The sequence below is a fragment of the Chlamydotis macqueenii genome, chromosome 5 (genome assembly GCF_036417535.1).
Source record: "Chlamydotis macqueenii isolate bChlMac1 chromosome 5, bChlMac1.mat, whole genome shotgun sequence".
In the NCBI taxonomy this organism is placed as follows: Eukaryota; Metazoa; Chordata; class Aves; order Otidiformes; family Otididae; genus Chlamydotis; species Chlamydotis macqueenii.
Window position 1 is genome coordinate 1,784,581 of NC_141560.1, and position 24,425 is coordinate 1,809,005.

Here is a 24,425-nt window from a genome sequence, read left to right on the forward strand (position 1 = left end):
TTGCACTAACAAATCCGGAAGAAATACAGAAACACTTGTTTGCAGCAGGAGTTAGGCAGTCCCTTGGTCCCAGGAACACCTGGCACCACCGCACAGGGAGCTGGCTGTGGCCAAGGACCCATCCTTCCTCCTCTCTGCAGTCTTGCAAGACCAAGACTTTCTAATTGCCCCCAGTGCCGCTCCAAATTACCAGCTACGGCTCTGAATCACCAGTCCTCGGCAGCAAGGAGAAGAGTGAGCTCTCCACGGAAGAGACACTGCTGATCAGGACAGAAATGCCATGGCAAAGGCATCGGTGTTTGCACGACGGCCATCCCAGTGAGCTTCCACCATTGGTCCCACCAGACATGGTCGTTTAGGTGACAGCATTTGATAATTAAAGCACTGCAAGTTCCGCTGGGCTGGTGAGAATGATTTTGCCATGTCCAATTATCATTCCCATCTCATCATACCTGCATGGGGTCAACCTCTCACTCCTCTCTTGGTGCAACACAAATGAAAGCCCCATCTCTGAAGCTGCCTGTGATCTCCAGATCACACATGGGGCCTTCTGCGCCACTGATCCTTGTGGTGAAGATCTGGAAAATCCTGATTTAAACACTGGCCACCTTCTCTTTCCTTCTGTGCCTTGTGAAAACTCGGCTGCTGTTATAGGTCTTCTGCTCTGAATCATGTAGAGATGCTTTCTGATTTAAACCAACCCATCCTAGGAGCATCACCTTTCCACGCTGTCCTGCTCTCACGTAGTTTGCTTGAATGCTAGGACTGACAATACATCCTGCACCGTAACTCCTGCCGCAGGAACAAATAATCAAAGGCTATCTTCAGGCCCCCAGAGACAGAAACAACAGACTTGTCTCAGTGAGAAACAGTTCCAGCTTTCCCCCGGGACCCGCCCCGTGTCTACGGATCTGACAAGTCTGCTAGGAATCAGAGTTGAAATCAGGGACTTTCATAGGCACCAAAATGCTGCTTTCAGCTGTTTTGAAGGCTTTAATAGCTCCTTCCGAATCTGGTGGGACATGCAAAAGTGGAAATAACTTTTTTTCACAGAAGAGTAAAGGAAAAAATTACTTTATACTTCAAAAAGAGAAAAAAATAATATGAAAGAAGAAAAAAAAAGAAAGCCTGCTTTAATAAAACATTCCCAACTTTAATAAAACATTCTTATTTATCACTTCTGTTTGTTTGTGCCATAGCAGGTCCTGAGCACAGGCCAGTGCCCAGGAGACCTGGAGCCCTTGGAGGGAGCCCAGAGGGGAACCACCCCGTGAAGATGCCCAAAAGCCCTGGTGAGGAAGGGCTGCAGGACACGAGATGGTCCACACCAGTGAAGGGGAGGTGGAATGAAGCCATCACAGCAGTCTTGTCAGAGCTCTACCAGAGCTCAGAGAAAAAATACCACTTTTCCTGTGAAGTACGCAGTATTTATGCCGGACCTGCACCAGCAAGGTGCTTGCGGTGAGACTCCTCCACCTTCTCTCTCAAAAGCAAGCACATCAAACCAATATCAAACAACCACTTCCTAAAGCAATGCTCTATGAAAACACACACTAAACCGGGAAAAAAGGTATTGTTCCAAGAAGGAAAACACAGTATAAAGGTTTGAAAGCACATTGTGCACTGCCTGCAGAAAGGAGCCTTCTTCTGAACATTTTTTTCCAGCTCATCTGCTTGTGGCTTCTCAGCTTAGTTCAAATAATACACGGCTCTGTCTGGATCAATAAAAAAAAACATTTACTTTGTCCCTTCCCTCCTGGGCAGTGGATCTGCTCCCTGCTGTGCATGCGCTTTGATCAAAGCATGTCCCAGTCAGCAGGGATGCTGCAGGCTCCCTCGGAGCTCTCCTCTAGCTCCCTGGCACCTTCAGCTGCCCCAGGGAAGCCCAACCTTCTCCCGTCTCAGGGATTCACTGACCGTGAGAACCACAAGGGCAAGACCATGGGGTCACAGCCCTCAAACAAAATACCTGCTACACCCAACTGCATCCTAGGCTGCATCAAAAGCAGTGTGGCCAGCAGGTTGAGGGAGGGGATTCTGCCCCTCTGCTCCGCTCTGGTGAGACCCCCCTGCAGTGCTGCATCCAGCTCTGGAGCCCCCAACATCAGAAGGACGTGGAGCTGTTGGAGAGGGTCCAGAGGAGGTCACAAGGATGATCGGAGGGCTGGAGCACCTCTCCTGTGAGGCCAGGCTGAGAGAGTTGGGGCTCTTCAGCCTGGAGAAGAGGAGGCTCCAAGCAGACCTTAGAGCGGCCTTCTAGTACCTAAAGGGGGCTCCAGGAAAGACGGGGTGAAACTCTTTAGCAGGGTCTGGTGTGACAGGATGAGGGGTAATAGTTATAAAATAGAGGGAGGTAGGTTTAGATTAGATATTAGGAAGAAATATTTTACACTGAGGGTGGTGGAACTCTGGCCCAGGTTGCCCAGAGAGGTGGTGGACGCCCCATCCCTGGAGACATTCCAGGCCAGATTGGCCAGGGCTCTGAGCAACCTGATCTGTTTGGAGATGTCCCTGCTCCTTGCAGGGAGGTTGGACTGGGTGGCTTTAGAGGTCCCTTCCAGCCCAAACCATTCTGTGATTCTATAAGAGGGAAAAGGTCTGCTATCTGCTGTGTACCAGCCTACATCGCTATCTGTAGCTCTGCTTGCAACCCCATGGTGCAGGACACGAGTTTTCCCTTTGGTGGTTGGCTGTGTAGACCTATTTCTGGACATGTTTGGTTGGCAGCCTGTTCCAGACCGCCACCAGAGCAACAGGTCTGGACTATAAAATCACACCCTGTCAGCTTCAGAAATCACCCACTTTCTGGCTGGGGCAAGGGCTGTAACTTCTCAAGCCCTGAGCCAACACTTGCCTTTGGCAAAGCCAGCTTCCTGTGTGGAAGTTGTCCCAGCCCTGCACTTGAGACAGGGATGGGATACAAATAAATTGAGGAGCTGTTCCCCAGATCTCCACAACGTTCTCCTGGTTTAAGAAATTCCTTCACTAAGCTCACGGGAGGAGTAAATGGACAAATTTAGCATATCCATGAGGTGGACCTTGAGAGGAAGGGGGAGAGAGACTTGCTTCCCATGCAGCCGCACTGCGGGGATACAGGAAGGCACCACCCTGGAGCTCCAGCTGTGGGGGTCTGCCAGCTGCAAGAAACAGCGTCTCAGACTGTCAGGCAGGGGAAATGCAGAAATTTGTACACTCAGAGCAAACCATGAATCATGTAAGGAAGAAACCAGGAAAGAATACAGCCTGCTTCCCATGGTCGCATGTAGCTTCCAGAGGTATTTGAGAGGAAGGAGAGCGAAATAAATAAGGAGTCCGGCTGCAGCTTTCAACTATCACATTTGACTGAAAGTGCCCAAGGCAGCATGCTCCCACAAAATATCTCCCCGCCCCCACCAGACCAGTTATGGTTATGGGTCCCACTTAACTCGGACACCAATTCTCTACTCTAATTACGAAGGACAGCATGGCATCTTTGCTCAGGGAGGGATTTTGGTAGGGTTTCCCTTTTTATACCCATCTGTTTATTTTCACAAACTCACAGGTACTTAATTATCTTTGAGATGTCTGTTCTGCTGTCAAATTTGGCTTAAATTAGCTACAGGGTCAAAAAATATCATGGAGCGTGGGGGATTGCGACACGGCAACTGACAGGCACTGGCAGTTTGATCATGTACGACTTGTTTTCATAAGCAATAAAGCTAAGGAAAGTCACAAAAGAAACTCAAATCAATGCAATGCCCACAGAGAAATCAGGAAGATGGGGCAGGGGGACAGGGAGACCTAGAGAATCAAGGAGAAAATAATCAAAGTTTTTCTTTCCTTACAACAGCTCAAGTTGTAGGGAGGACCCGGCAGCTGAGCCTGCTGTGAAAAAGAAGGCCCAGCAAGTCTGCACGAGCAAGGGTGTAGAAACAGAGAATCATAGAATCATTTAGAATCATAGAATGTTTAACATTGGAAGAGACCTCCAAGACCATCAAGTCCAAATGCCAACCCAACACCACCATGCCCACTAAACCATGTCCTGCAGTGCCACATCTAGACGTTCTTTGGACACCTCCAGGGATGGTGACTCCACCACTGCCCTGGGCAGCCTGTTCCAGTGCCTGACCACTCTGTCAGTAAAGAAGTGTTTCCTAATATCCAACCTAAACCTCCCCTGCCCCAGCTTGAGGCCATTTCCTCTCACCCTATCACAAGTTATTTGGGAGAAGAGACCAACTCCCACCTCCCTACACCCTCGTCTCGGGCAGTTGTAGAGAGCAATGAGGTCTCCCCTCAGCCTCCTCTTCTGGAACTGAACAATCCCAGTTCCCCCAGCTGCTCCTCATCAGACTTCTGCTCCAGACCCCTCACCAGCTTTGTTGCCCTTCTCTGGACATGCTCCAACACCTCAACGTCCTTCTTGTACTGATGGGTCCAGAACTGCACACAGTATTTGAGGTGTGGCCTCACCAGTGCTGAGTACAGGGGCACAATCACTGCCGTACTGCTGCTGGCCACACTGTTCCTGACACAAGCCAGGATGCTGTTAGCCTTCTTGGAAAGCTTAGGTTGGAAAAGACCTTTAAGATCATCAAGTCCAAGCATAAGCCCAGCACTGCCAAGTCTGCCACTAAACCACATCCCTGAGCACCACATCTACACATCTTTTGAACACCTCCAGGGATGGTGACTCCAGCACTTCCCTGGGCAGCCTGTTCCAGTGCTTGACAACCCTTCTGGTTAAGAAATTTTTCCTAATATCCAATCTAAACCTCCCCTGGTACGACCTGAGGCCATTTCCTCTCGTCCTATCACTTGTTACCAGAAGCAAGGATGCCTGGTGTTACTAGGTTACTAGAAGCAAGGGTGATGAATGAGCAAAGGTGCGTGAACAAGGGTGCAACAAGCTAAAGCTCAAGAGCAAATGTGCAACAGCAAAGGTGCATGAACAAGGTGTGCTAGCAAAGGTGTTGCCAGCCAGAAGTGCCAAGAAGGTGAGATGGGTGTTGACAGCCGTGTCGGGGTGCTGCTGGCCCTGTCAGGGTATTGCCAGCTGTGCCAGCCTCCCTCTCCTGGCAGGTGCTGCTGTGACACAAGCAGCATCTCGGAAGGGCTCAGGCCTCCTCAGTGAGCCATCAGCGCATCTGCAGCACCAGCGCCCGCTGCAGATAAAGGTCAATTCTGCTCCTGCTTGTGTAGAATAACAGATCAGCTAAACTCAATATTTGAAACAGTAAACATTACCTTATTCATGCAGCAAGTGCCTTTAAAAATGTTAGTACTCTTAGCAGTTAAATCTGCTTCCTAAAGAGTAGAGGGCTATCACTTGAAAAATAAAAGCGTTAGTAACGCTGAAGTAGCAGCTACTTTAAAAACACACACTGTGATCCTTTGGAATTGGCAGGGGGAGATGCATGAGAGGGCTACTGGTGATATATCTCCACTCCTGGCTCTTAAATAAAACAGTCTGAGACAACCTTTGCCTCCGAAAGCCACCAACTCACCAGAAGGTCAGATGGCGGAAGGTATCACTGTATTCTTGTCCTCTTTTCTTTTTTTTTTTTTTTTTTTGTTAAATTGCTCCCTCGGCAGATGTGTCTGTCTGTTACTGGAGATAGGAAACCAGCCTAGACCCTTCTATTGGATCTCCTGTGGTAGTTCTACTATAATTTCACAGGATCCTTGATCCAGGACAGTCCCTGTGTCTACAGGACAATGGGGACAGTACCAAAGCAGCTGTTTCAAGGAAAAACTCAAAATGCATGAACCTAAACTGTGTATTCTGGGTAGACACAATCTAGTCGTAGTCTACCCTAGATCTTTGAAATCCTGATGGGTCAAGTTACTGTCCCTCTTTTGAACCTCCAGACAGCTTAATTAATTGCCAAAGACACAACAGCAGAGGCAAGAATCTGCTTACACAAATTATTCAACGGGCAGAAGACGACCAGCTTGAGAAGGACAAGGAGGCCCCAGAAGTGGTGATGCCCTGGTAGGCTTGGGAGGGGACAATATGACTCCTGAGTTCTTTACTGGCGATGACAGATGGCACAGGTGAAGCAGGGGTTACTGTCACTTCTGTATTTGTTTCGGTGCCTTGAACAGGCAGAAAGGGAAGCGCTGCCCTGAAGCGATGACTGCCAAGCTTAGCAGTGACGGGGAGGCGGGGGGCTGGGAGGAGCTGTGGGCTGGTGTGATCGGGCTGCTTAAAATGGACTAATGGTAATAATTGGTAATTAGAAGATAGAGCAGAGCAAAGGTCTGTTGGAGCTGCATATCAAGAAATAATCCATACTGGAGATTACTCAGAGATAATCTCCCAAAAGAAGTGTTGGAAGTCACATCGTCCAAGTAATTTAAAACCAGCCAGGATAAGGAATACTGAAGAATCTGCACCGTCCTGGCTAGGAGATAGAGGTGAAATTATTTGCATTATCCTCCTTCTCTAACATTTATGAATTTGAAGGTCTAAATCTTTAGTATTAATCATCCTCTGCTAGAGAAATGCGTTTCAGTCCCTGTTCACAATTCACGGAGGGCTTTTTTAAGACAGGGCGGGCTGAGCCTTGGTATGGGAAGCTGAGCTGGTATACAAAATGTAGGTGAGCAAGATCATTTAGCCTTTGGAGGGCAGCAAGTGGTAATTATTCAGGTTCTCTAAGACACTTTTGTAGAGACTAAACCTGCTCAGCATACCCTTAATGTCCATTTCTTTTAGAAGTGCTGGGGAACACCGGGCAGCACGTGCTGGAGGGGTCTTCAGAGGTGAGAAGAGAGCCCTGAGGGCACTGCAGATCCAGCCAAAGGACTGGAAAAGCAGCTGAAGTCAAGAGAATTTCCTTTAATGGCCTTTCATCACCATTGAAGAGGATCTACCTAGTTACTCACGTGCAAGGCAAATCAAGTGAAACTGTAAGGAAATCACATCTTGGTTTCACTGTCACTTTCTGTTCTTGTTGCTCCGGTTGCCCGTGAGCTGTCCCACCCACACACAAAGAAGAGAAAGCACCGCAGCCCATGGTGTTTTTTTTTTTTTTTGCCACTTCTAATTGGAAGTGAAGACATGAGCATCAACCACAGATTTCATGGTGAGGGCTGGTATAAGAGATGGGCTTAGAAAATAAAATAATTCCAGAATTAGTTCTTACACCTCAGCATAATTTTAATACCTTAAAATACCACCGTACTCTGCAGTCATACTCTGAAGAGGCACATTTTAAACCCAGAACATACACAGCCAGCAGCAAATCAGCCAAATTAGCTTTCCGTGATCTCGCCGGAGTCATGCTGAGGAGCTCCACGAGCCACATGCAATGCGAGATAACGAGCCAACTCCACAGCCCTCTGGAGAAGAATAAAGAGACTTCACAATACGTGGCCACTAAAGAGGGTGCCTGCTCCCAGAAACCCAGCTGAGGTCAATCCATAGTGGGTAAACATATCCTGGAGAAATCAGATTTCCTGGGGGCGACCAGGTGCTGGGGTGGGAAGATGTTGAAGAGCAGGAGGGTCACCCATCCTCGCCCCGCTCCCTGCAGAAGCCGGCAGCCAAGCAGCTCAGCCAGCCGTGCCATAAGCTCTGTGATGGGAAGGGACGAAGGCTCCCAGGGATGGAATTAAGAAGAAAAATCTCTGCATATTCAGTACTAAAATACAACTATAAAAGAAAAGCCTTTTAACAAAATCCAGCCTTTATCTCTCCCTTCTGTTCACCTATTCCTTTCAAAGATAAACTCCAAAGATAATGGCTCACAAAACCAATCAATTTACTGCAATAATGAAATGTCTGGTTATTTCCTGGTACGTCTCAGGGTTGCCCGTGAATGATCACTGTGGACAGTGCTTAAGGTTTACAAATAACTTAATTGAACCACTAATTATCTCTCAAAAATGCTTTTTTTAATTATGCAAAGAGGCAATATTGTGAATTAATAAACATTTTGAACTAAAATGAAGGTCTCTCATGTATCATCAAAGGAGTAACAAGATGACCAGAGGACACACACTTCCCAAACAGATCAAGGCCACATGTCCTAACACATCAGCCTGGCCATTTAATTAATTCATTATTTAATAGACAGCTGATTAGTTTAGCCCAGAAGCCCTTTCATCATACTCCAGGGAGGATACACAGCCTCGTGTACTCCAGTTCTTCAGGAATTTCTCTGCCTGTCTCTAGCAGTGCCTACGTAAAACCAAATCAACCCACCAACATGACTAGCCTTGGAGGTGAAAGAGACCTGGAGGCCACCAGCCTGCCCTGTGCTCATGCCCAGAATCCACGTTCCCCTCAGGGATTGTGCCTACCCCAGAGTACCCAGGGTGGTGCACACTCAGCACGTCTTCAGGTTCACCCAGTGACGAAGACTTGGGTTGACATATTTGCTGTGTAGAACATCTAATTGTGCCCACACTGGGTAGGAGTGGAACAGTAAAAAGGACTCTCTTCAGAAAAGAAGAGTCACCACCACCTCCAGCCCAGGAGTATCAGCTATCTCCTCCATCCAGCCCTTCTCGCCGCAATTCAGAGCAGCACGGCCAGAGAATAAAGTAAAATAACCCCCTGCAACAACAACTGGCTTCACCGCACAACCCTGCCTCCAGGGAACGATGAGAGCAAGCCAAAAGTGACAGATGTTACATCTCTCACCGCACTGACACTGATTTTAGGGGGATAAAGAGAGCGTAAGAACCCATACTGAACAGAGCAGACCACATCACCTAAAGCCTTATTCTTCCTGCTTTGAATATGATATTTAAGGCAGAGAAAAAGATTGCTTGCAAAGACTAACACACTCTCCTGATCCACCTCTCTTTTTCGCTTACCATGAGCCTCTTTTACTGTGGTTTTTACTGCTGTTTTAACATCTCCTGCCTTCAGATTCCCTATGACATGCACACACACAGAGGAGCCACCCTGTCTTTCAGTAACATTTGCCCAGGGTTGGTTTTATGGATGACAAGGCCTTTCTAGGGCAAAAAGTCAACATTTGAGTCTTCATCTCCACTCTTCAGTGACCCACTTTATGGAGCTGGAGCAGGGGGAGGCGGGTAGGGGATTACTTCAGGTCCATTTATATAAGATGCTCAGGACATCAACCTATGCCTTTCCTGCTGAAAGTACAAAATGTCAAGGGAAACATATTCCTGCTAAACAAGCAGAAAATGGAGCATGCCAAGAGTCTGGCACTTTCCTTGCACTGCCACGCGTCCCTTCGCAATCTGCTGGAGGGACAGAGCAGACCTAACTATCTCCCTCCCTCCTCACGAGGTGCCACAGCCCCTCCTGCCTCCCTCTGTCACTCCAAGAGGAACCTCAAGCACGTCAGGAAGAGAATTCCCCTCAAAACCAGCAAACAGACACACAGTGCGGTATTAATACATCCATGCAAGTGCTGGCATTTGGAAAATGTGCTTTTGCCTAGGCCTTATGCTCATAATTACCAGAGCAGTAATGAATCTCGATGAATCAGTAATGACCTTCAAATGCACACCAGAACTATTTCAGCTTCCATTTTATCGGGCAGTGAAGTCACACAAATAGGTAGAATTTCTTTTAAGATGCTAAATAAGGCTGATCCCAAACACCAGCTTTTCTTCTCCCTTTCTGATTTTCTTGAGCGTTACGGGACAGTAAATTTAAGGGCTGACATAATTCATCACTGCCTGCAGAAATTGTGACGAGCTTATAGGTACAGCCATCCAACGGATGTTTCCAATAAATCCCATCAATTTCCCAAATGACTGCCCAGAAAGTACAGATAACACAGCAGGTACTGTCTGCCAGATGGGCAATGCATGACTGCACAAATGTCACTGTCCACTTCACCCTAGCAAGCAGGTAACAAAGTTTGCATGCAACTGCCATCCATCATGCCAAACTCGGCTCTTACCCTATAATAATGCTCTCTGTTCTTTACCTGTTAGCAAGATGTGCATTAATAAGCTTGAAGAACATGTTTCTCTTGGCCAAGAGACAAGTTGCTCCCTCCTCCATGAATCTGTTGGTTAATGTCTCTATCCCTACAGTCTTCACAGGATAACTGAGGTGGGAAGGGAGCTCAGGTCTCTAGTCCAAGCTCCAGCTCAAAGCATGGCCAGAGTGTGGTCAGACCAGGCCACTCAGGTTTTCAAAAACTCCCAGGATGGAGATCATAGAATCATAGAATGGTTTGGGTTGGAAGGGACCTTTAAAGGTCATCTAGCCCAACCCCCCTGCAAGGAGCAGGGACATCTCCAACCAGATCAGGTTGCTCAGAGCCCCAGCCAACCTGGCCCTGAATGTTTCCAGAGATCCCATAATGTCTCTGTTTCCTGCTCGGATGCCCTCATGCGGAAAATGTTGCTCCTTATAACCAGTCTGAACTTCTCATTTCAACTCAAGCCCATTGCCTTTCACCTTCCTAGTACACACTGCTGCGAAGAACCCTGCTCCATCCTCTTGAGACATCCCTTATAGGCAGGAGACGGTTGCTGTTAGATGCCCTGGGGCAGCCTCTTCTCCAAGTGGGACAAGCGCCTTTCTCCCAGCTGCTCTTGACCATCTTCACCACCTGTGCTGGACTCGCCCCAAGTTTGTTGAAGCCTCTCCTGCACCGGGAGTCCAAAACTGGACACAGTATCCATTGGCCTCCATTGCTGCCAATGCATGCTTCTGCTCATGTCCACTCCCTACCTACTGGGACCCCGCAGAGCTGCTCCCTGGCCAGGCAGCCCCAGCCTGTACCTCTGCAAGGGAATAGCCTTCCACAACTATCTCCTCAAGCTCTTTGTGTTGCTCCAGCATAATCATTCTGAAGTTAACTAGAAGTCCACAAAAATGTGCAAAACCATTCCAAGAGTTATCAAACAGCAAAAATGAATACTTCTGGTTTATAATTATAAAATTCAGCAAAAAAAAAGATGTAAAATGTTCAAGGATCTCTGAACAATAACACAAATAGAGAATAAATAGCAAATAATAAAATATGACCTAACTAAACTAAATAAAATTAGTGTTTTTCTCCTGTCTCCCAAGGTTTCTGTATGTGCACATTATGCTTCCGGGTGGGACACAGCAAGGTGAACTGTGTAAATCCTGACTGCTTGCTCACTTACATACACACAAGTTTTGACACTCTATAAGTGAACACAACTCTCTGCGTCTCATTTTCCAAACATACCTTATGCCCAGTTCACCTCTACAAACTATGCTTCACCAGTTTGGCTGTGAAGATGCTACAAAACACTGTGCTGAAGGCTTTACTGAAGCCAAGGCAAATAGCTTTCCCTTCCCTTGTCCCCAGAGACATCAGGCAACCAGGCTGGGTCAGGCACGGTGTATTTCTGGTAATCCACGCTGGTTGTTACCAGTCACCTCCCGGTCCTTCACATGGCTTTAGGAGAACATGCTCCCTGACCTTCCCAGGGACTGAGGTGAGGATGACTGGCCTGTGCTCCTCTGCATTTTCCTGCTTCCTTGGAAGAAGGGCTAAAATTTCAGTTTTTCCAGACTTCGTTTTATCTCCTTAGGCCACCACAACTTTTCAAAGATAATAAAGTGGTCTTGAAGTGACACTGGTTAGTTCCCTTTGGCACCTCCTATCTAATCTAATAATGGGCTTATTCCTGCCCATTTTGCTTAAGTGGCCCCTAACTCAATCACACAGCTTTACTTTCCAAGCTTCTATCCAAACCACAGGTCAATTCTGTCTCATGTCCCTGTGGTATATAATATTCTTCATGCAACCCTTTAAGTGGGCAAACTTTCCAGACTCATGTGAAAAGTTTCAAAATAGAATCATAGAATGGTTAGAGTTGGAAGGGACCTTCAAAGATCATCTAGTCCAATGCCCTTGCAAGGAGCGGGGACATCTCCAACCAGATCAGGTTGCTCAGAGCCCCGGCCAACCTGGCCTTCAACATTTCCAGGGATGGGACATCCATCCACCTCTCTGGGCAACCTGTTCCAGTCTTCTACAACTCGCATTGTAAAAAATTTTTTCCTAATATCCAATCTAAATCTACCCCCCTCTATTTTAAAACCATTAGCCCTTGTCCTGTCACAACAGGCCCTGCTGCAGAGTTTCGTCCCGTCTTTCCTGTAGCCCCCTTGAGGTACTGGAAGACCACTATAAGGTCTCCCTGGAGCCTCCTCTTCTCCAGGCTGAACAGCCCCAACTCTCTCAGCCTGTCCTCATAGTGGTGGTCCAGCTCTCTTATCTTCGTGGCCCTCCTCTGGACCTTCTCCAACAAAATAGAGGGAGGTAGATTCAGATTAGATATTAGGAAAAAAATTGTCTAAGTGATGTGGCACTCAAGTAGGTACCAGTATCATACTGAAGATGGAGGGCAGGTTCACGTATTAAAATCTAAACAATAATTTATCATGAACATTGTAAGAGAGATTGTTTAGACATCACATGTACTTGCAAAGTATTCCTGATGTTGTAAAATTGGAAGAGTAGAACTGTGGATATACTCTTTGAGGAAAGAGCATGCATTTAATCTTTTTGAAAAAGTAGAAAGCATATAGTTGAATGTATTTCATAAAAAAGGGCTCAGAAGATGTCTATTAAATATGTTCTTTCTATGCTACAAAAATGTTTTCTAGTGTGTTCCTTGTCTTACTTCTGAACGGCACGCAATGCGCGCCCTACCCCAGTGAATAACAAGCAGAATCTGAGGACAAGCATAGGAACGCTTCCTATAAAAGACAGGATGGATAGTAGATACAATACTGACGCTACTTGCCTCTGCATTTTAACATAAAATAGTGCTCTGAAAACAGAAATGCTTTTTTTTTTTATCCTTCTTTGTACAAATCAACAAGTGACAATTCCTTTTTTTGGTTGTAACAAATTTTTGGCAGGAAAACAATTCTGCATCCAAAATGTTTTCTAGCACATTTATTAACACGGACTACCCTCAGTTATTAAAGTTAATTACTGGGGGGAAAAGTCTATGAAATCTATTGGTTACAAACCAGCTATTAGCAACCAAAAAAGCCGGCAATTACTATTGTGTTACGTATTCCTACTCCGCAGCACAAGACGTTTATTATCAAAGTAATAGCCAAGGCTGTAGCTCATCAGAGAGACGTTTCAATCACTGATCTAGAAATACACATAATAGACACCTTAAACTTTTAGCCTCCTGAGAATAGCATGACTCACCGATATGCAACGCATAATCTTCAAGACAAAAGAGCTCCTTCCTCTGTTCAATTAGAGTAGCTGGATGGATTCAGTTTGGTTAACATAACAGACTTCTCTTTCTCCTTGTCTTTTCCTACTAGCTATTTTTTTCATGACTTTGGATGCCTTGAAGCCCTAAATAAAGGCCAGAGTCTTTTTATAGAAGCAATAACTTCTCTGACAGTAAAAGAGAACACGTCTGGGTAAATCAGATACTAGTGCGTTCTTGGGAGAGTGTACCAAACGCCACTTAGTCGGGTTTCTGTCCTTTAAGGAAAGCGACTCAGTTGTTGATATAGGGTCTGCTTGGATATCCTCATGGTGAGACATGCTCTGTGTACACATCTTCTTTCCCTGAGTAAAGGAAAGCCATAGCTTGGCCATATCAATGTAAAATTGATATCAAAGAAAGCTTCCTTACCTGTGCTGCTGGAGATATTGACATCAATGCTGATATCCGATATGCCACCTCCCTTCAGAGACGCAACACACGTGTATGTCCCAAAGTCCGTGAATTTCAAGTCAATGATGTCCAGGTTTGTGGTGCCAGGTGAAACGTCAGGGTCAGTCTGTGTGATGACCATCCTTTCGGAGCTTCGCAAGGGACGTCCATTTTTAAACCAGCTGAACGTCAGCTCTTCAGAAGGGATGGCTTCCACCTGGCAGGAGATTTTCACCTCTCGCCCAATCTGGATGTTGTCATCTTTGTGATATGGGTCAGGCGTGATCCAAAAACGTCCTTTTTTTAAGGCTGAAATACGCAAAAAAAAAGTTTACTCTAATAAAGTACAAATTTTGCATATTCAGACTTTGCAAAGACTTCATGTTTCATTTTATGCATATGTACAATTTTAATAGGGCTTGTTGTGTTAGGACAAGAGGTAATGGTTTTAAACTAAAAGAGCGTAAATTCAGGCTAGATATAAAGAGGAAATTTTTCACACTGAGGGTGGTGGAGCACTGGCCCAGGTTGCCCAGAGAGGTGGTGGATGCCCCATCCCTGGAAACGTTCAAGGTCAGGTTGGCCGGGGCTCTGAGCAACCTGATCTGGTTGGAGATGTCCCTGCTCCTTGCAGGGGGGTTGGACTGGATGGCCTTTAAATGCCCCTTCCGACCCAAAACCATTCTGTGTCCCTATGATGCCCAGGAAGTCACTGAATCTCCCAATGTGCACACATTTAGCACATGGCTAATGTTTTGTGGGATCAAATCTTAATCAAACATCATCACAAAGTATACACTGCTAAAGCACTTGTCATTTCCAAAGTGAAAAATAGGAAGGCACAGCACCTAAATTAGGCTGAGCTGCTGACAACTGAAAAGTAACTGAAATAATTCACGAAAGCTCAGTGTTTGTTATCCGTCTCTGGAGGTATTTACAAGCCCTTCCTCACCCCCATGCTATCAGAGCACTGGGAGAAGAGAAAATAGAGATATCAGCCTAACATTACTAATACAACCAGTAGTGTCATCTCCAATCTATCTGGAAGCAAATACGCCCATGCAAAATAGCTTTGTGTCCGCTGGTTAAACGAGAAGAGGTAAGCATATGCCTGAGGCTACAGCCTGCCCTGCTTTACACATCCTTCTCCTTCCCCGTGGCAGCCTGGAGGGCTCCCTCAATCCCCACGGCTGCCCAGAGGCAGGCTGCCTCTCCCCACCCAACGGCAGAGCAGCGGCGGCTGACTCCACCGCCTTGTTCAGGTGGGGCAACCGCTGCCAGCTCTAAAAGGTAAGGGGGCTGAAAGAACATTTCTAGGTGACGGTCAATGGGAAAAGGCAAAAAGATGCTCTTCTCAAATGTAACTATGCAAGAGAGATCATCATGAGCACCTCAGATGCACTTCCCTGGCTGGGTTTTATCAGATACGGAAAGCACGTCCCACATTCCCAGGAGAAACCCCAGGCTGAAGGTTGCACACACAACTGAGAGAACAACATTATCATTTAGGGAGTCACAGTGTATCCCAAGGATCTCTATCTGCACCCAAGATTATTCCAGCCTGCAATATAAATTCAGTTAACTCTCTAACCCCCATCAAAGCAGAGATAAGGCAGTCTCAGTGTTTCAGACAGGAACCCCAAGGCAGATGAGTTTTTTGAGGCCATCTCAAAGGCAGGCTCAGTGCCCTGCACCCACGCAGAGACACAACTCTGGAAAATGTTATTTCCCACCATCTTGCTGGTGAGACCAGCATCTGCTATTAGCATTCTCTCATCAATCTGCTGCAGAAGAACAAAATAATACTGCAACCCACTTATCTGATTTTGTCACTCTTTAAGTGAGCAGAAAACTCCGCAGAAATGATCACCATTTACATCAATAAAGAGATTGCTCTAAAGCAGTGTTGGTATGGTATTTAAATGTGGAAGAGCGCTTCAGAATCAGCCATTAAGTCTTTCAAACACACATTTATTTTGACATATTGAATATAAAATGCTACTTATACAATCCCAAGATCCCTCTTCCCCCTATATATGTGTGCATAAGTACCTATGTATGTTTATATACACTATCTCCAAATGAAAAGTGCCACAATTAAAATACCAGTTAGAAATTAGATATTAGGAAAAAAATTTCTATGCTGAAGGTGATGGGACACTGGCCCAGGTTGCCCAGAGAGGTGGTGGATGCCCCATCCCTGGAAACATTCCAGGCCAGGTTGGATGGGGCTCTGAGCAACCTGATCCGGTTGGAGATGTCCCTGCTCCTGGCAGGGGGGTTGGACTGGGTGGCCTTGAAAGGTTTGGCTTCCCACCCAAACCATCCTGTGATTCTACAATTCTAAATATTACAAGCAAATGCCCAGGTTGAGTGAAATTCTAAATGTTACAAGCAAATGCCCAGGTTGAGTGAAAGCAGTGAAAGACAAATATTTAAATCCACCTTTCCTTGTCATCAATGCTGATATCCTTTGAAAAGTTTTCCAAGTTGCCTTGTTTTCCTCTCCTACTCTCTCTGTCCCCCATCCATGCATCGTGGAGCAGTTGAGTAACGGACCCATTTGCAGCACTCTCCTTTCTGCCCTCATATATTGACACGCTTCCAGCCAATTAAGTGTGACATAATTACAAATGGAAAAGGCTTGAGTTGAAGATTTCCCTGGATCCCATACTTTAGGTCATAGGTACTTTTCACTTGCCACATACAGAAAGTGTAACAACGTCAACTGGAAATAGATGCATGAGGCACCCACCATGCACGGCGCATTGCCTCCTTACATATCCACAAGCGGTGAAAATGCTAATTCAGACTCAATTTTGTCAGCTCAGTGGCTCCTTGAACAAAACAACTCTTTGGAGCTTGCAAATGCCAGGCTGAATTAGCACTTTCACAACTTTGAAAAGAATTAACATTTAATTATTATTTTTTTTTTTTCAATGTGGGAAAAGAGCATAAAATCTGGCTGCTTGTGGACACCCTCTCACACGTGGTGTGAGAAATTTCTTCCACAGAAGAAGCCAGCACTTTTAATCAGGGGATGAAAAAAAAAAATGTTCCATTTACTGTGCTGATCAGGTACAGCATGAAAGGCATTTGGGTGCTGCTATTTAGTTGTAACTCTGTATTCAAGAATCCAAGTGGTTGATGTGTTTCTAAGAATTTATTGTTATTTAAGAAAGTTCAGTGACTTTTATTGAGATTAAACTTGCACCAAAACGCACTAGTCTTTGCTAAGCATCTCTCATTCCCTTTTAAAAGCAGCAGCCATGAAGCAGAATGAATGTGCACTTTGATTCGGGAGGATGAACCATACATTGTGTGACAGCTGGAAACTGCCACCACAAGTAACTTTGGAACACGAGCTGAACTTCTGTGTTTGCAAATGGAAGAACTAACAACACTTACATATACAAAAACCAGTGAATATGTTATGCAAAAAAAAATTCAGGCAGGGAAAGAAAAAATAACTTGATAGGCACGATGAGCAGCACATTTCAACCAGAATTAGTTGCTAATAAACTCAATAAAGTATTTTTATTTCTGAATGTTTTTCCTTCGCTTTGAGGGCTCATACAGACCATTTCAGCAGTCTCTCATTCCTATAAAGGAACAAAAAGGTCTACAAAAGTCACGTTAACGTTCATCTGCCCTTTGTTATGGGTAGTGCTACAATATCACCTGCAAACTAAAATAAGGGGTACAGAACCTCAACTTCGGGTCATAACTCCCTTACTTCATTGGCCAAGAGGGGTTCCACTCCGGCTCACTGGCTGAACTACAAAACCAACAAAGTTTTGCGGCTGTTGCTTCTTGGCTTGGTTTCACGCAGGCTGAAGTAGTAGGGTAGAAGCAACTGGGCTGGATCATCCAGTGCCCTGATGTGCTACAGCCAACTCTCATCACCAAAGAACTGTGCAGAGCACGTACCTGAACGACACATTTTTCTGTACATCCAAGTACAAGGAGTCCAGAGGAGGGCTGTGACTCAGCGCGCTACATGGGAAAAGGTAAGCGAGTTTCTAGGAATTCTGAAGTGAAGGGAAAAGTCTCTTTGCTCTATTCCCCAAACCAAGCCTCTTAACGTCTCTTAAGCCATGTGAACCTACACACCACATTCATCAGTAACAGCCATGAAATCCCCACTTCAAACAATCCAACACCTGTGCAACTACAACTTACGGTTGAAGTCAGTGTATTGTTTTTATAACCCTATTCTCCAAGACTCCACAAACTGCACAGCTATCAGCAGAAAAAAAAATTACTTTATCAGTAGAAAATTTGACTTTAAAATGGGGTGTATTTTCAGACTTAAGTAAGATCATTAAAAACCCATATCCATAAATCCCTAATCTTGCTTGGCACCAGAATAAACACAGCAATCTCTGCAATTAACCTGTGTATCTTGGAATTTCTAATATAACACCAAAGCACATGAAAATCACCATGCATACGTGAAAGACATTCCCCAGAAACCAAGTGCATGTGTCCAAAGGCATCTGATAGCTGCAGGTTTGTGGAGCTGGAGGGCAGTGGAAGCGGGAGCAGCAGGGGCTGTGCTGGGTACACACGCTTCTCTCTGACCTGGGACCATGGCCAGAACTGCCCCAGATCTGATAGTGCTCAGTTGCTCAATATTTGACCCAGAAGCAACCCAAAACCAAGAGTGTCTCTCATTGCAATTCTTGGTGGGCTTGTTCCACCATTCACTTTCATGGATGGAAAACAACACAAGATGTAGTACTGCCACTATCCCTAGAGCAGTAAGAAATTTCCCTTCCCCAAACCCTGAAAATGGCAGTAGTAGCTATGGTGCTACAGCATCTTAGGAGATAGAGCTCTTTGTAGGAAGGGGAAATTCAACCTAGATCTCCTACTCCAGACTGATGAGACTCCAAATCACTTCACATACTGGAAACTTCCTAACCTACCAGGTCAGAAACCACTCTCAGTTACGCTGCAATGGAGACGAGGACTATACAAGTCAGCTGAGTGCACTCTCGGCTGTGATGGTCCTGCTCAGCTCATTGAAAGGAAATTTGTTACAGCAATGAAGGGCCCTATTAAGCTAGTCTCAGACCCAGAACTAACAGAGTGGCCCTTGGCAAAGTGACATGAAGTCAAGTAGACCTCTCCAGAGTGACTGTGCCTTCAGCAGTCTTGGGAATACAAAGCTGCTTCTAGCAGGCAAGAAGGTGTAGAGTCTTTGAGCCACAGAATGGTTTGGGTTGGAAGGGACCGTTAAAGCCCACCCAGTCCAACCCCCTTGCAAGGAGCAGGGACATCTCCAACCAGATCAGGTTGCTCAGAGCCCCGGCCAACCTGGCCTTGAATGTTTCCAGGGATGGGGCTTCCACCACCTCTGGATGTGGTCTCCAAAACCACTGCAGACCTGACCTATTTACATTGTGTGTCATATACTGACCTCTTGGGAACACCTGCGTTGAGCCTGGTACAAATCCACCAGGTAACGGAAAAGTGATTTCAGTATGTATTCTGCACACAGGTTTGTATTCACAGTCAGGTCCCATAAGACAATGGTTTGGATTATCCTCATGTTTAGGACCTTGTACCATAATTTCCAGGCAACCTCCTACATAACGTCAAGTATATTGGAACACGCAATGGATTCTGACTATTTTTTCACTGTATTACCAGTTACACTTCAGGCACCATTGAAAGGTTCTCAAGGGGTTAGATACAGCAAGTAAAAGAGACACAGAGTTAACCAGCAAAACATGAGACAAGGATTGCACCCGATGACCTTTAAAGGTCCATTCCAACCCAAACTATCCTATGGTGCTGCAAACATCTAGCCACAGCTGCATCCCTGCAGAGATTTCAGAATATAATCAAAACACAGCACCAAATGTGCAAATAAGTCTGTAGGTGCATCTTGAGACTCAGGAAAGTGTCGGTCTTTCCCCAAAGAGGCCCCAAAGAATTAGGATGTGATCAAATAAACAAAGATGAAACAATTTTTGTACTCAAACTCCTCATAAAACTATCTTTGCTCTCCCTCATTAATTACATTTCAAAGCACTAAAATGCATTTCAGCATCTCAGCCGAGGTCTATTTGCATCCTTCAGGTTAAGCCCTATCTTCCTACCCCCACCCTGCTCAACCCAAAATGCTCCTTTAAAGCATCGAAAAGTTTGTGCGCAAATCCACATTTCACGCTATCTGAATGGCATTCAACACCATCATTTAATACATTGGCTGCTGCATTATTTGCAGGCTTTGACATAATAACTATTGGCCACTGGTTGCTTCCTAAGCTGTTGCAGGACACTGGGGAACGCTCAGCTTTGTGTTTGCTGACATTTGTGTCTACGTGCAGCCCGCAGCAACCGCAATATTAACTAGCAGAATAGTGCAAATCACTGATTTTTACCTTGACTGAGCAGTTAGATGGTACATGAGATCCAATCTCTGTGCACTAACCAGAAGTGGCTTTGACTAATTACGATTGTTCCCGTTCACATTTTGTTAAGGCTCCTGAGTGCTTTTGTTTTAATCTGTTCCCAGCGAACAAGATGGGAATGTCACCTGACAATCTGCCAAGTAGACGTAAAGACCTGTATGTGTCTTGGAGAACCACGAGAACATTTTGGAGGTTTGTTGACCAGGATGCCACTTGTTTCTGAACACCCAGCACTGGCATTTTATCAAATAAGTACCTTCACCTCCAGACCCAGCTCACATCCAGGAGCCTCCAAAATTGTCGAGTGTTTTCTACTTCAGCTGCATCCCCTGGGTCAGGCAAGGCAGCAGTCCCTTCCTAGTGCTCAGATGTTACTGACCCCTTGATTTTTCTTTCTCATATGCGTGAGTCCTTTAAATGCCCCTTCCCACCCAAAACCAATTTGTGTCCCTGTGAGCTGCAAAACCCAGCTTCATTTTCTAGAAATTCCAGCAAGTTAATCCAGACATCGGCTGCTTGCTTTAAAAGACCGAGAAGCAACTCTCCACATTACTACTGTGATCTTTGTACCAAAAGATGACCACCAGGATGATTCATTGGTTCTTGAGAGAAAGATATAAGGCAGGCAGTGGGTAAAGAAAGTCAACTCTTATCACCAGCTCTTGCTTCAATCACACCAGTTCCCTCATTCCCTTAGAGCCTTACAGACGGGAAAAGCAATCCCGCTTTCACACAACTGCAATTCAAAAGATTCACAGCCTTACAACAAAGATTTTAGATAGTCCCTAAAAGACTTGTAAAGCATATTCGTAAACCTAAACCTTTTTCCTAATCTGTCAAGACATCGTGAGAAGCCAACTTTTCTCATTGCATGCTGTTCCTCGTACTTGCAGTCTTTGCTGGTTCCTAGGTTTTGTAGAGGAAAATTAAAACTCAACTTTCTTCCCCTCAAGGAGCAATTCACTGATTTTGCTTGGAGCCGTGGGAATGTCAGACAGGCAGCCCAGCCGTGTCTGTCCAGGTTTAAGGCACCAGCTTTGCAACACAGAATTTCAGCACTAAATACATACAGCAGTCGGTTAAATACACAAGCTCAACATACAGAATGGATGGATTTAAAATATATCTGGTGTAAGCACCTGGATCTGGTTTGGTGGATTTCATGACTAACATGTGATCTTTATAAAATCATAGGTGTCCCATCACTGAGAAATAAGGAAAAAATGAAGTTACTTGGTTCACTGTCTAATTAAAGGCCCACAGAAATGTACAGTAGTATATCAAGTGACGTTTTACTGCAGGAATTCTGAATTATTTATACTGCCCTGAAATAATCTGTTTCAAACCTCAAACAGCAGAGAAAAAGGCATGTTTCAACTTATGTCATTACTCCGATACATCATTTCTGCCACCTGAGCTTTGCTGTATTACAACGATACACGTAACTAATTGCACTGCAGAAAGTTGGACTAATACGCACATCATCTCCGTTAAGTGAAAAAAGACCTGTGGATCATAGACCACCAGTTGACCAGGCATCTCTAACATTGATTTCTTATGAGATAGGGACCATCCAACCATGCTTCCTGGCAACAGAGGCAAACAACTAAACAAATCTTTATACTCTTGATGCTTTCTTAGACAATTTTTTGTCAAAGCTATCATCCAACGGCCTCACAGCTGGGCTGGGTTTCAGATTTGTTTGTCCAAATGCTTAAATGAATTGATGCACAAATAAAGGAATCTGCTCCAGTACCACCCCTTGGACACCGCAGTGCAGTCCATATTGTCTGGTTTATTTACTTTTATGTGAAAGCCCAGCATAAACAGACCTCTGCACTAAATAAAAAGTCATTCCTCCTGAAGACTCACAGAAATCCTTCTCTGATGTTTCTTTCTTTGTTAACATGCCCACCTCTATCAAATCAACAGAAGTAGAGAAATGTTCCTATCATAAACTCCAAAGAAACACAAAGTCTTTGTTTATTTTGGCCCTAAGCTACAAAATCGCATTGTCTTCAGTATCCTACAGGACATTGCCTTAAACTATATTTTCAAACAGCTAAGTTGAGTAGAGACAATTTAACAACTGTCCAAAATCTCTTTCTCACTGGTGAATATCACAGGGTAGTCCTTTAAACTTCATTCTGTTATGTTAAAAAAAAAAAAAAAAAAAAAAAAAAAAAAGAAAGTTTTGACATTGTTTGGTGTGTAAGGAATCCTGAAAACTCAAATTTGCTTTTGCCAACCAACAAAACATTTGGAAGGAAAATAACAAAAAGAAAATCATTCAATATTACAGTCTTCCATCTTAATTCTGAAACAGAACAACAAAACCCACTCCACCTAACAAAGTTTGCAGGTAACAGCTCTCCATAACAGAAGTTTATCTAGTTTGTGACATCTGTACAGTCTGCACATCAATTCTGGACACAGCCAAGCCTACTCTGAAGTGTCCTGTAGATAATAACTTCTGCTCCTCTCTGACGAGTGACTAGCATCCATCATACTCAATAACAAACAGGAGACCGCATTTCCAAACTGAACGCTTCCAAAAGCCACACTATTCTGCTGTAAACATCATGGCCACACCGACAACTGATGCAAAGCAGTGTCCTAGCTTAGCCTCAAGTCCAAACCTACCTAAGATCCAACCTGGAGACGTGCTTCATGCCATACGTCAATGAAGCAACCTGCAGCCAGGTCAGGGATAGAAAACTTTGCTCTATTGACCTCAATGTGTTGGTGGTTTTGAGTTTGCAGCATGGTGTGACTGTTGGATAATGAACAAGAAGCTTTACTGATGGGAAGCAGTTGTTGAAATGGCAAGTTTATTGGATGAAACCTCTGTGTCGAGCTGGTGCTTTAAGAAGTCAATTTTCCAAACACTAAAGGAAATAAGATTACTGGATTTGGGGGAATAATATAAAAAGGGAAAAAAAAAAATCTGAATTCAGTGTTACTTAAAGAAGACGCATTTAAGAAAGGGTAAAATATATAGTTAAAGGCTCATACATCTGCTGCTGAATCATTAAAATAACATATAGAGAAAAGAAAAGCTGCAGCTCACAGTTCCATCTGCAGTTCCTCACTGTCATTGTGCACTTCTAATTAGGCAGCACGCTGGCCGCAAATTGAGCTGCTTAACCAGCAGCCTTGGATGCCTGAGCTCTTCCCTCTGGACGTGCCAAGGGTTCTGCAAGTCCTTCTGTTTCCTCCTTCCACTCTTCACCTTCATTTTTTTTTTTTTTCTATTCTAATACTCAGCTACTTTAATCACAGTGTTTTGTGGTTTTTCTTTAATCAGAGTGACTGCGAGGCAACAGACACCTCTTTCCATCCAGCTTTTGCTTTTTGTCTCCAAACAACCTGGAAAACCATCGTGCACTGCAGATCACAGGAAGCCATCCTCTCCCTGGGGTGTCCAAACTGAGTCCCAAATAACAAGTCATGGTAGATGTGGCCAGGTACCGTCTGTAAGATCCTCCATACAGACCAAATCAGCGCACATGTCAATGTCTTTCGGTAAGAAGTAAGAATGACCCTCCCTGGTCATTCCTGAAATGAAACAAGAAGTTTCCCCCAGAAAACCAGAATTGTGGAAATCTGCCAAGAGCTGCTTTGTTTTCCAGCCAGTTCATAGGACCTAGAAACCCCTAGAGTGACCACCTTGTGTCCAGTCATTTTTCTCTTACAGTAACACCAAACTGGATGAAAAGAAAGCAGATGGGATAGGTCCCTCCACATCTTCTGCTCAGCACCAGCCCGCAGCACTTTTTGGATTAAATACTCAAATTCCTGCCAGCTTGCCCATACCACAGTTGCATCTATTTTGTACTCTGTTTTTCAGATTCCCTCTTGGCTGATAGGGAAGCACCAGGTCCTCCAAGGTCAGCACCATACTGTTGTTTTATTTCCTCTCTAGCCCTACGCGGTGGGCTTTTGGTATAGCCACTGTGGAGACAGAGGAGAATAAACAGCTGGCCACCTTAGGCCCCCCCTCACTAAACAAAACCACAACATTGGGAAAGCTCTCTTACCTTAGGGCTCATCTTGATAACCCCGTAACTGCTTGCTCTACTGCTGAAATATGGAAATTTTCTCATTCTGCACATTTTGCTCAGAATTAAAGTCAGTCTAACATCAAATAAAATCACCCATAAGCTCTGCACAGAGCTAGCTTCACCTGCATTAGCAGCAAATAATGCTATTTGATGTTTTTCACATAAAAGGACTCTCTCCAGCAGAAAACACGCCTGCCAAGCAGACAGGCAGGGTGCACCTGGGTCATAAGGAGAACATTAAAAAACAGCATAACTACATAAACATTCACAGAGCTTTTAGGGAGAATGTACCAATGTCAACGACTCTCAAAATTCAAATTTCTTCAATAGGGAA

General features: G+C 44.9%; 1 protein-coding gene across 2 annotated transcripts in view; it reads right to left on the reverse strand.

The window, feature by feature from the left end:
* MDGA2 (MAM domain containing glycosylphosphatidylinositol anchor 2) overlaps nucleotides 1-24,425 on the reverse strand; it is a 360,002-nt gene that overhangs the window by 116,830 nt on the left and 218,747 nt on the right. For both annotated transcript variants that reach the window (XM_086749693.1, XM_086749692.1), the window contains exon 7: nucleotides 13,582-13,911. In XM_086749693.1, the coding sequence (XP_086605819.1) occupies nucleotides 13,582-13,911 (330 nt within the window). The remainder of the gene's footprint in view (nucleotides 1-13,581; nucleotides 13,912-24,425) is intronic.